Raw genomic sequence first — 12,526 nt, 5'->3', positions numbered from 1 at the left:
ATCCTATTTCCTTCTCTGAAAAATGGAGATAATAAATTGTATTTGCCATAAAACGAAATGAGATAACACGTGTAAAGACCCTGGTGGGGGTCAGCCCACCAACACCAACATTAGTTCTCTCAAGGAACAGAATCTATCACATTGCACATGACAGAGAACAACTGTGTCTAGGACTTGTGGTGTGTACTATAAGGACAGATCAAAAGATACTGTGAAATTTGAAACAGTTCTTATCTGAAGATGGGGTTCTCCAAAAGTGAAAGGGGTCCAAATGTAGGGACCTAAGAACTACACACTTTTCAAGTCTCTGAACTGTGGTAACCAGGCAGAAAGGAAGACTAAGCAGTAGATAATTAACGAGGGCGTATGATACAATGTTATCAAGGATAAGCAACTGTTTAAGTAAGACAGGCTGCACTCAGTAAGGACATATGTACTGCCAACAAATTACAAGGAGCTTAATTCAAACTTTTTTGCTTTCTTAGGAATCAAGGACCAGCCAATATTTAATCACGTTAAATGTGTTGATTCATAGATTTAGAAGTAATTAACCTATACAATAAAGCTGTAATTTATAACTTAGGAACTATAGATTCTCAAAATGATAGAACTAAAAGGGATTTTAGATATTGTCTAGCCTAACTTGCACCTGTTACACCAGGAAAGCTGACATGTAAGAAAGTAAGAGATACACCTACCGTCCAAAAGGCAGAGCCAATTCTGGCACTTGGTTTCATTAACTTGCTCTTTTTCTTACTACAGGGAATCAACCTGTAAGTCATTAGCTCTATCCAATATCCATCCCAACGATTTAACACTGAATATGTGGATTCCTGTCTCAGCTCTGCATAGCTTGGGGTTTGTAGGGCCCTGGAAGACATCTGAGGGGCTGGGTCAACGACTGACAGCAGTAGCTGGGTGAGAACACTGTGCACGCAGGTCTGAGGACATTTGAGAAGAGCACGGACAATGGCTGTTATGGACCTGCAAGTCTGGGATTGCGGTAGTGGAATTAGGGTCTATTAAGAAACCACATACAGAATGATTCTCCATATCCAGGTGTCATACCCACTATCGCAGTGACTATCGCATAGTAGGTACTCAGTCCTTACCTGTTATGTAATGATTCATCAGGAGTGAATGAATAAATGAAAGGCCCAGTTCTGAGAGGAGAAGTGAGAGTTTAGGAGGCAAAAAAGAAGAGGCACTGACTGGTGCAGGAGTCCCTGGGAGAAGAGGAAGTGAAGGGAGTCACTAAAGCTTCCCCAACCTCCGCGTGAAGGACGCAGCTTGTTTCCCTTGCAAGGACGACGGAGTGAGTCTGTGGCCCTCTTGTTCTGCCTCCCGTTTCCATCCTGAGGAAGCACAGTCGCTCCCATGGCACTGCTTCTGCTTCTGGCCACTCTGCTTTCAGCCGGAGCATGGAGAAGTGGACTGCTCAAGGGAGGCTACCTCCAAGGGCAACAGAACACTCAAATCCATAATGGCATGTTATTTTTATGGAGAGTCTGCTAAGTGCTTGCCATGCAAGCTACTGACCACACTGACACTGCTGGGGAAACATCTCATAATAGGAACTTAAGATCGAGAAACAAAACTGAATGCTAAGAGAGTGGATTCTAAGGTATTAGTTCTAAGACAGCAGAAAATCCTATGTAATGAGGAATGAAGGAAAGCTGGGATTTCTTGGTCAATCTTCCATTCACTGAGAAGTGCATCCATCTGTGGTTATAAGTCCAGTGCGCTTTGACCTTCTGCCAGGTCTGCTGAGACCAGACTTTCAAAGCAGGATTCATTTGGAAAGCATTGGTGGCACAGACATGATAAAAAGCTACATCTCATTGTATTTCTAAACAGTAAAAGGATAGGGTCTGATCCACCCTTTCCTTTCAACATCTATGTCTAGTAGTTTTCACTTTTATACCATAGGATGTGGCCACTTGGAAGAAAATAGGCACCACCCGTCACCTCTTATATTCTTCCAGGACTAAATAGAGAAGCTACAATAAAAGATATTGTAAAAAAATATCCTGCGTCAGTGTCTACAAAAGACCTTTAAAGGTTCTTCTGATGTAACCAACTTCCTATTTAGTAGGCATAACAACATCTCAGAGGACAACAATGAAGTATTGCACGGTGTCTTCCCCATATGACATCTAGCAGACTAAGAGCAAAACGATAGTGTGTACCTCAATTGCTAGGAAAGAATAATGGATCCACCCCATGTTCATGTGGAAGATATACAGCCCAAGGAGAAGATGTAATGTCTCTAACGTGACCTTCATTGGACATTTGATTAAGATAAAGTCGTTGTATTAAAAAAAAAATCTTCCAAAAACCAGAACAAGTTAGTAAAGAGATCAATGATATAAACACTCTTTCTCAACTCACAGAGTGATTGGCAAGGTTTTTAAAAATATTTTTAGCACAGTTTTAATTTCCTGAAAAGAAACGTATTGAACATGCTCTGTTTCTCATTAAACTGCAAGTGCAGGCACCGATTCCTCAAGGCTGGCTTAGAGCACTCATCCCAACTTGGCTCTGAGCACCATTCAAGGAACAAATGGGAGGCTCCTTGCTATTTGAGAGAGACAGTAAATAAGAATTTTTATATTGATAATTATAAAATATCTTGAGAAATACAGGAAAAAGCAACCCAGAAAACAGTGTTCTGTAATTCAAGTAGAAAATGGTAGTAAAGAAACCAAACTGGAAGGTTTTTCTCATAAAAGGACAGGTCTGTTCTCATAGGACAAATACTCTCAGCTATATGGCTAATTGTTCTAGAAAGATCAGCTGTTGAACAGCACAAAAACCTACCCTGAGTCTACATTAGCATACAACCAACTCCCTAGCATGGTTCTTATGCTGTCCAGCTTTCAGCACCTTGATTTTTTTGTCTGTAATTATTCAGTGGAACACCTAACATTTTATGTGAAGGTGGAGTCTCAGGAGATTGGATGACTGAAGCCACACAGATGCCCACTCACCTCCCATGACTTTGGACTGGCAGTTGATAAACTCTGGCTTCCTGTCTGTGAGGTACCTCTGGCAGGTATGATGGAGGATCTGGAAGAAGGTGCATTTTTCTGAGGCTGTGCTGGCTACCCACTGGTCAAAGGCATTTTCGAACAACAAATCAAACTCTGCAGAATCCTGGAATAGACAGTGAAATAATTACTGATGTCAATCAATAAAATCTACTGCTTCCAGCCTATACCCCAACAAAAGACTCATACAGGCTAAAATACCTTTCAAAACTTTGATTCTAATAATAAGGCTCATCTTTATTCTCATCCAGGTGTATGGAGAGTCCACCTTCCTCTGTTTGTCAGGCAAACTCCAAATGTTACAATATTTATAGGTGTCCCTTGAGAGCTAGTGTCACAGACATTCCTATAGCCTACTACACAAACTTGTGTCAGAATTCAGAACACATATTGTCTGAATTCTACATATTATCTGGAAAACAATTCTGTCAGGTTCTCAGCACTGAATCACATTAATCTTGCCCCTAACTTTTGGCTGGAAAAGATTCCCCCTCTTATTTTTAGCATATGGTTGCAATATAATTTTATTTTTTCTCATTATTGATAAATAAATGTTTCTCATATTAAATCCAGTAGAATCCTAATACATACTTTTTAAAGTTGCCATTCATTTATTTATTTTGGGGGTAAATAAACCTCATCACTGGTGGCATTAGGCGATACATGAAGCTTTGATGAACATCAGTTTTTCATACTGATAACCATGGACATGCTATTTGAACTCTGCTCTTTGCACTTTGCTGATAAACATGTTACTGGAGCCAGCACTCCTTCAATATATTTCCCCTTAGGTTCCCATATCAAATGTGATGAAAAGATTTACAATTACCCATGAGAAGGGCACATAGATCAGAAAGTCTTAGTCACATAACTGAAATAGGGAAACAGCTTTGTTACAAATGACTCAGACAACCACCACAACTGCCAAGGTCAACGTGAGCACCTTCGTGTGAAGAGAATGCCTTCGCTCAGCCCCGGACAGTTCACTCACCCGATTAGGATCGATGCCGTTAACCTGGCGAAGCTGCTCCAGCATCCACTGTGATCTCCGCACAAAGGACGTGGAGCCTTCAAACTGTTTGACCTTTGTGATGGATGCCTGTGTGGGCTTCTTGTTTGTCACTGCCAAGAAAAGAATGTGTGCCTTTGGTGAGACATGAACCTCAAAGAAATAGGATTTATAAGCTCCACTCTCAAGCAATTACAATATAATTACAATTGTAAGGACTGCTTCTTTTTTTATCTCCATTCAAACTGCACACTACTTAACCTTGTAACACAAAGTTCCTATAATGGAGGCTAAAAGTGTGGAGGGACAAACTGCAGGGAAAGAAGCAGACAGGCTGAAAGGCATTTGGGGGGAAAGGCTGAATTTTAAAGGAAGTAGAGAGAACTGGATCTCCTAGGGAACTGCAAAGCATATATCTGATTCTTTAGTCCAGTGTTTATATTTTAGGCTTAAGTGATAAGGAGAAATACCTCATTCAAAAAAAAAGAACTGTTTGGCTTTAAAATATAGTCCAGTTTATATCTAGTTTGCATGTGATTATGACTGTATCTGAACTTCTGGGCACCCCACCTCCCTATATGAATTCCTGAGGTCACCAGGCCCAGGACAGTCCCTCCTCCCAGTCTTAGTCCATTCTTACCTCACCCTCTTCACTGCTAAGGATGGACAGTGTCACCCCTCAGAGGTCAAAGCCCCAGCCCCAGGAGAGAGTCACTTCTGGATATTTCATTGTCTGCTTGTTTCATGACTTAGAGCCTCAAGGGTAGGGAGACAGATAATTAAGTGTTTTGAGCCCTGGCTGTGGGACTGTAAGGTCTAATAGAAACGATGCTGCTAAGGGAGCTAGGAAGGTAGAAAGCACTACTTATAATGAATACAACCCTAATAAAACTGTGCATCAGTGGCACATTCTTTCTTTGTTTCAAATAACCTCACAGGTCCTCTATTTTCAAATAACTTGAAGGTGTTCTAAAGATGGTACAAGGAATCCTACAGGGATGAAGGACAGAAAGCAGCAATCCAGTCATGGCTGACAGTAAGAAGACCCTCCCTTCCTGCACACTAGAATTTATTGCAGTCTCAATGTTTGGGGACATTAAAGCAGGAAAACAGGGACCAAGAGGGGAATGAAATGTGGGCACCCCGCCTTTAGGTCTGGTGAGAACCCCATGGTCCAAGACTGAAGACTGCTTTTATGACCTCAGTACATCTTCTCCCTTTGCACCGAAGCAGAATTTAGCAAACGTTTTTAAACTTTTCAAATAATGCTTAGATTTATTACCCATTTATTCGGTTATATTTGGCAAAAAACTGAACATTTCACACCAATTACATACTTTCAATGTTTAAAAAGTCATCATCCCCTTAACACCCGAGATCAGAGGAAGTTTTATTCACAGAGGTGTTTTGTTCACAAATGTCTTGTCTGGCCTACAGCTCTGCATATAAGCCTATGAAGTCCTGTTAGGAATAACCATTCCCTTAACAAAATTCAGGAAATATTACCAATCTACCCAGGGCTCTATCCATTGAATTTACTTCATTTATTTTGTGTACCTTCTATGACACAAAAGGGAGATATAATAGATTTCTCCAACAATCATGCACTGCTCTTGCGTTTTAATGTTAAAGGAAACGACGCACCTGGAATATATGCAGGTCCCAAAATGCTCTTGAAAGATTAAAGAATGCTTTTCAATAACAGGAAAACATGAGTTCCTGTATTAGACATACCCACTCCCCAGCCCCCACCCCCAAACACACATGGAGGATTTCCTCCTTTGTTTATGTAAATCACACAACATTTAGGTATCCTGAGAAACAAGAAGGTTTTCCTTCTAACTTTAAAGTTGGTATGATCTCCTCTTTTTTCTTCTGGCCCACTTATTTCTAGGTAGTTTATGGCATTATAAAAGCCCAAACACCATGCAGGATCACTGTAATTACTGGCATGTTTGAGACTGACATTTTAGGAAGGCAAGTTCCATTGGAAGTTTGTCACTGAAAAGAGAAGGGCAGGAACCCCACCCACATTAACAGATGCCCCACGGAGTTATTCAACAGCAATTGCACTGCAGAAAAGCCATTTCTAACAGAGCAGTTACAATTCCACTCATTCCTGCCTTGTTCCCCCATTAGTTAATTCCTTGCCCAGTTCTTGGAATCTGGGTAGTTTTCCTGGGCACCAAGCCTGGTTTGGTTTAATTTTTGTTTATTGTTATTATCTCCAACATCCTAGTTTCTATTTTAAAGCAGGTGCCTTAAAATTGTATTATTATATACACATTATATAGAGTTAAATAGACTTTCCCCTTCTAAAATCAAAACATTTACACAAACACACCATTGCTAGACTTTCTGAGTTCTGTGCTTAAAGGAGACATGTTTTAGTCTCTTCCTTGTTTTGGTGTTTTCAGGGTCCATAGCTGATTAAAAATAAGCCAGTCAAATTCTAGATGTCTAGTGAAAAGCAGTAATGTACCTTCTTCCAAAGGAAAGCTAATTGATAGCATAGCATAGCTTGGAAAATGTAACCAAATGACCTGGATCAGTAATATCATAGTGCTGTATGTCCAACTACCCCATAAAAAAGAGTCCATGTTCATTAATCTGTATAACTTTAAAGGCCAGATAACCAGGGCATTTCTGTTATCTCTTCAACATTCATGAGGAAAAGGTAACAGGCATTTACGGAGGTAGGGTGAGCACGATATTCCCAGGTAATACTACAGGCCACCCAGAATCAGCCTGGTCCCTTGGTTCTCCACTCCAATCACACATCAGAATCACCCTGGGACTTTTATCACCCATGCACCAAACTGTGAATCAGAATTTCCGGGGGTGTGGCCCTGGTATCCACATTTAAAATCTCCCCAGGTGGTTCTAAGACACGCTGACTGCCAAGACCACAGATTTTGTGTATTTACTCATTTAATAAATATTTATGGAACATTCATTAGCTGGTGGACACAGAAGTAAGATCTGTGGGCAATTCAAAGATTTGAAATGTAGCTTTAAATTAGGAACTTGGGTAGGAGGGGTGGAAAGATGCTAAACAGTATTAAAGCATAATAGGGTAAATGACATAGGAGTCATCTCAGGGGAGGAAGGGGGATATAAGGACCGAGCTAGAGTCAGGACAAGTCTGGGAGGCTCCACAAAGCAGCCGTATTTTGGATATACCATTAGCCCTCACCTGGAATTCTGTGATTCTCCCCAAACGTGCTTCTCTGACCAGCTTGGCCATTCAAATGTTAAATACAGAAGACCAAACCATCTTTTAAAAACACCAGAATGACATCTCAAAGCATTTGGAATAACACCCAAGCTCCTCACCATGACTTGCAGAGCCCCAGAGGTCTGGTCCTTGAGGGTCTCTCCATTCTCAGCTGATTCCAATCTCCTTTTTGTCCACCAGGCTCCAGCCTCCTTTTGCTCTTGGGAAATAACCAACTTGTCCTTCTCTTTGCAAATGCTGTTCCCTACAAAGAAATACTACCTTCCCTGTTTTTTATGGCTGCCTCTTGTTCACTACTCCATTTTCGACTTACATGTCAACTCCACAGAAGAAAACCTTGTTATCATTTTATCCAAGTAGGTTTCCCCACCATGTTATTTCTTTCATTCAGCTATGCTCATTGCAAAACAGGCTCTTTTCAAACATGGATAAAATATTCAACATTTACTTCTCTGACATTTTTGTGCAGAATAATAAAAATCAGATTGCTATCATATCCATCTAGACCTGAAATATGTAAGGTGTGGATAAATCCCCACACAGATCTTCCAAGCTACCTCCTACCAGTATGTGATGTAGGAGCCTCAATTTGACATAATAACAAATGAGTTTTCCACAGCATTTAAAAATTTTAAAAATCTTTCTAAAATACAGCTTCTGGTTTTCTCTTCTACTTGGCTACATGTCTGTGAAGGAGGCAGGGTGATTGCTAGTTCCCACATTACACTTACAGACAAGGAAACAGGCATAGAAAGCACTGACTAGGCCAAAGTAACACTCTGAGTGAATGGGACAACTGTAGCTTACACACAGAACTTACGGTCCACGGCTCCTGCCACCATAGATTTCGCTGTAATGTCAAATGCCACATTTTAATGGCTGTGAGATACTCATTAAGTAAGGATTCAATCATTTTATTCTAAAAAGGATGCCTAGTGTTATGATTTTGACAATATCTTGAACTGTTATTTCCTTAATATTTCCCTTTAACTAAATTAATTTTTTTACTAAATAAGTTAATGAAAGACAAAATGTATTAAAACCATAAATGGATACATAGCTCTGCCTACATTAAATAAAAAGTAATGTTAAAAAATAGAATTAAAACAGAAATGCTATTAATTTCAAATTGGAGAGTTGTCAGTGGAGACCTAAGCATCTGAGATCTACTCTTTGGTAAAACTGTGATAAACAAATATAGATAGGTGTCCAGCACTATCACAACATAGATGTTCCCTAAATATAATCACAAAGCTTAACTGGAAATGGGTTCTTTGAGACCACAGCTCCATGTACATTGGGACTCACTTGATAAGTCAAATTCTGGAGTTATCCAAGCAAAACACTCCTTTTTCACTCATTTCCACTCCTGAACCTATTGCTTTCTATGGTGGTATTAGAAGAAGACAGAAGTACAGGGCCAACCAAATTCAGGTCCTATTGCTACCAGCTCTGATAAAAAGAGTATCATTTTCATGGCTGCATGCTTACTCTTCAGCCTTCATGTAGACCTGATCTACATCTCAGCTGTAGTTAAGAAGAAGTAATAGCAACTATTACATGGAGAATATCACTATCATCATTACTCAAGTGTCACTACATCTCTATCTCATGAGCTAATGGCTTAACAAGGTCTTTTAAAAAATGGTCACTCTCTGAAACATTGTGCAACAATAAGACATTTAGCTATTGTCAAAGAGTGGATACAACGAATCCTGCTTTTGTCCAATCAGAAAATTTTATTTAATTAAAAACCAATAAGGCAGCCAAGAGCAGAGCTCTTTCTTAGATGGAAACTGGTCTCGCAGCAAGTCAGGCATTGGTGGGAGGGGACAAAGACTGCCGAGGAAAGGAAAGACAGGCATGCAAGCTCCTTGCCTGCAGTGCAGAACAGCAGGGGAGTGCATACTCTGTGGTGATTAAGAGGCTAATCCTCCATTTCAGGGTACAATGGTTGAGAGACCACTTTTTTTAAGGGTCACATTCTTTCCCCTACAGTCTCATTATTTGCATCATTTCTCAATTCATTCCAAACAGGTAAACCAATTTTGCCTAAGGTACAAAATATCTAGTCTCAATCTGAAAATCTTATTTTAAAAGAAACAAATGATCAACAGATAAACCACATTATTATTTACCACTTCTACCTATATCTTTTACCATCTCATTTTTCATAGTTATTTTTGTGTATTTACTAACATTAGCCGAAACATTTCTTTTACACATTAAACTTAAATTGAATCATCTTATAACTTTATGAAGTCATTTCTATTAAAATAAAGGTGCTGTTAACAGGATACACATTCTTCTCAAGTGCACATGGAACATTGTCAAGAATAGATCATATGCTAGGCCACAAAAAGAACCTCAGTAAATTCAAAAAGATTGAAATTGTACCAACCAGCTTCTCAGATCACAAAGGTATGAAACTAGAAATAAATTACACAAAGAAAATGAAAAAGCCCACAAATACATGGAGGCTTAATAACATGCTCCTAAATAATCAATGGATCAATGACCAAATAAAAGCAGAGATGAAGCAATATATGAAGACAAATGACAACAATTATTCAACAACACAAAATCTGTGGGATGCAGTGAAGGCCATGATAAGAGGGAAATATATTGCAATACAGGCCTACCTCAGGAAAGAAGAACAATCCCAAATGAACAGTCTAAATTCACAATTAATGAAATTAGAAAATGAAGAACAAATGAGGCCCAAAGTCAGTAGAAGGGGGACATAATAAAGATTAAAGCAGAAATAAATAAAATTGAGGAGAATAAAACAATAGAATGAATCAATGAAAGCAGGAGCTGGTTCTTCAAGAAAATAAACAAAATAGATAAACCCCTAGCCAGACTTATCAAGAAAAAAAGAGAGTCTACACACATAAACAGAATCAGAAATGAGAAAGGAAAAATCACTACAGACACCACAGAAATACAAAGAATTATGAGAGAATACTATGAAAAATTATATGCTAACAAACTGGATAACCTAGAAGAAATGGACAACTTTCTAGAAAAATATAACCTTCTAAGGCTGACTCAGGAAGAAACAGAAAATCTTAATAGACCAATTACCAGCAAAGAAATTAAACTGGTAATCAAAAAACTACCTAAGAACAAAACCAGATGGTTTCACTACTGAATTTTATCAAACATTAAGTGAAGACCTAATACCCATCCTCCTTAAAGTTTTCCAAAAGTAGAAGAGAAGGGAATACTCCCAAAATCATTCTACGAGGCTAACATCACTCTAATACCAAAACCAGGCAAAGACACCACAAAAAAGAAAATTACAGACCAATATCCCTGATGAACATAGATGCAAAAATACTCAACAAAATATTAGCAAACCGAATTAAAAAATATATCAAAAGGATCATACACCATGATCAAGTGGGATTCATCCCAGGGATGCAAGGATGGTACAACATTAGAAAATCCATCAACATCATCCACCACATCAACAAAAAGAAGGACAAAAACCACATGATCATTTCCATAGATGCTGAAAAAGCATTTGACAAAATTCAACATCCATTCATGATAAAAACTCTCAACAAAATGGGTACAGAGGGCAAGTACCTCAACATAATAAAGGCCATCTATGATAAACCCACAGCCAACATTATACTTAACAGTGAGAAGCTGAAAGCTTTTCCTTTAAGATCGGGAACAAGACAAGGATACCCGCTCTCCCAGCTTTTATTCAACATAGTTCTGGAGGTCCTAGCCATGGCAATCAGAAAACACAAAGAAATAAAAGGCATCCAGATTGGCAAAGAACAAGTCAAACTGTCTCTTTTTGCAGATGACATGATATTGTACATAAAAAACCCCAAAGAATCCACTCCAAAACTACTAGATCTAATATCTGAATTTGGCAAAGTGGCAGGATACAAAATTAATACACAGAAATCTGTTGCATTCCTATACAGTAATGATGAACTAGCAGAAAGAGAAATCAGGAAAACAATTTCATTCACAATTGCATCAAAAAGAATAAAATACCTAGGAATAAACCTAACCAAGGAAGTGAAAGATCTATACCCTGAAAACTATAAGACACTCTTAAGACAAATTAAAGAGGACACTAATAAATGGAAATTCATCTTATGCTCTTGGCTAGGGAGAATTAATATTGTCAAAATGGCCATCCATCCTAAAGCAATCTACAGATTCAATGAAATCCCTATCAAAATACCTACAGCATTCTTCAATGAACTAGAGAAAATAGTTCTAAAATTCATATGGAATGACAAAAGACCCTGAATAGCCAAAGCAATCCTGAGAAGGAAGAATAAAGCAGGGGGAATTATGCTCCCTGTCTTCAAGCTGTCCTACAAAGCCACAGTAATCAAGACAATTTGGTACTGGCACAAGAACAGATCCATAGACCAGTGGAACAGAATAAAGAGCCCAGATATAAACCCATGCATATATGGTCAATTAATATACGACAAAGGAGACATGGACATACAATGGGGAAATGATGGCCTCTTCAACAGCTGTTGTTGGCAAAACTGGACAGCTACATGTAAGAGAATGAAACTGGATTATTGTCTCACCCCATACACAAAAGTAAACTCAAAATGGATCAAAGACCTGAGTGTAAGTAATGAAACCATAAAACTCTTGGAAAAAACATAGGCAAAACTCTCTTGGACATAAACATAAGCAACTTCTTCATGAACATATCTCCCTGGGCAAGGGAAACAAAAGCAAAAATGAACAAGTGGAACTATAGCAAACTAAAAAGCTTCTGTACAGCAAAGGACACCATCAGTAGAACAAAAAGACATCCTACAGTATGAGAGAATTCATATAATTCATACACCTGATAAGGGGTTGACATCCAAATTATATAGAGGCTCACACACCTCAACAAACAAAAAGCAAATAAGCCAATTAAAAAATGGGCAGAGGAGCTGAACAGACACTTCTCTAAAGAAGAAATTCAGATGGCCAACAAGCACATGAAAAGATGCTCCACATCGCTAATCATCGGAGAAATGCAAATTAAAACCACAATGAGATATCATCTCACACCAGTTAGGATGGCCACCATCCAAAAGACAAACAACAACAAATGTTGGCGAGGATGTGGAGAAAGGGGAACCCTTCTACACTGCTGGTGGGAATGCAAATTAGTTCAACCTTTGTGGAAAGCAGTATGGAGGTTCCTCAGAAAACTAAAAATAGAAATACCATTTGACCCAG

At 38.8% G+C, this 12,526-nt stretch overlaps 1 protein-coding gene across 5 annotated transcripts in view; it reads right to left on the bottom strand.

The window, feature by feature from the left end:
- Positions 1–12,526, bottom strand: part of STXBP6 (syntaxin binding protein 6) — a 267,567-nt gene that overhangs the window by 55,411 nt on the left and 199,630 nt on the right. For 4 of the 5 annotated variants that reach the window (XM_036884554.2, XM_036884555.2, XM_057488532.1 and 1 more), the window contains 2 exons: positions 4,042–4,172; positions 2,991–3,156 (listed from right to left, as the gene is read on the bottom strand). In XM_036884554.2, the coding sequence (XP_036740449.2) occupies positions 2,991–3,156; positions 4,042–4,172 (297 nt within the window). Of the gene's footprint in view, positions 1–2,990; positions 3,157–4,041; positions 4,173–7,395; positions 7,583–12,526 lie in introns of those variants that run through there. The other variant, XM_057488531.1, reaches the window with a different exon arrangement.

The sequence above is a fragment of the Manis pentadactyla genome, chromosome 11 (genome assembly GCF_030020395.1).
Source record: "Manis pentadactyla isolate mManPen7 chromosome 11, mManPen7.hap1, whole genome shotgun sequence".
Classification (NCBI taxonomy): Eukaryota; Metazoa; Chordata; class Mammalia; order Pholidota; family Manidae; genus Manis; species Manis pentadactyla.
This window is presented reverse-complemented; position numbering and strand designations above follow the sequence as displayed.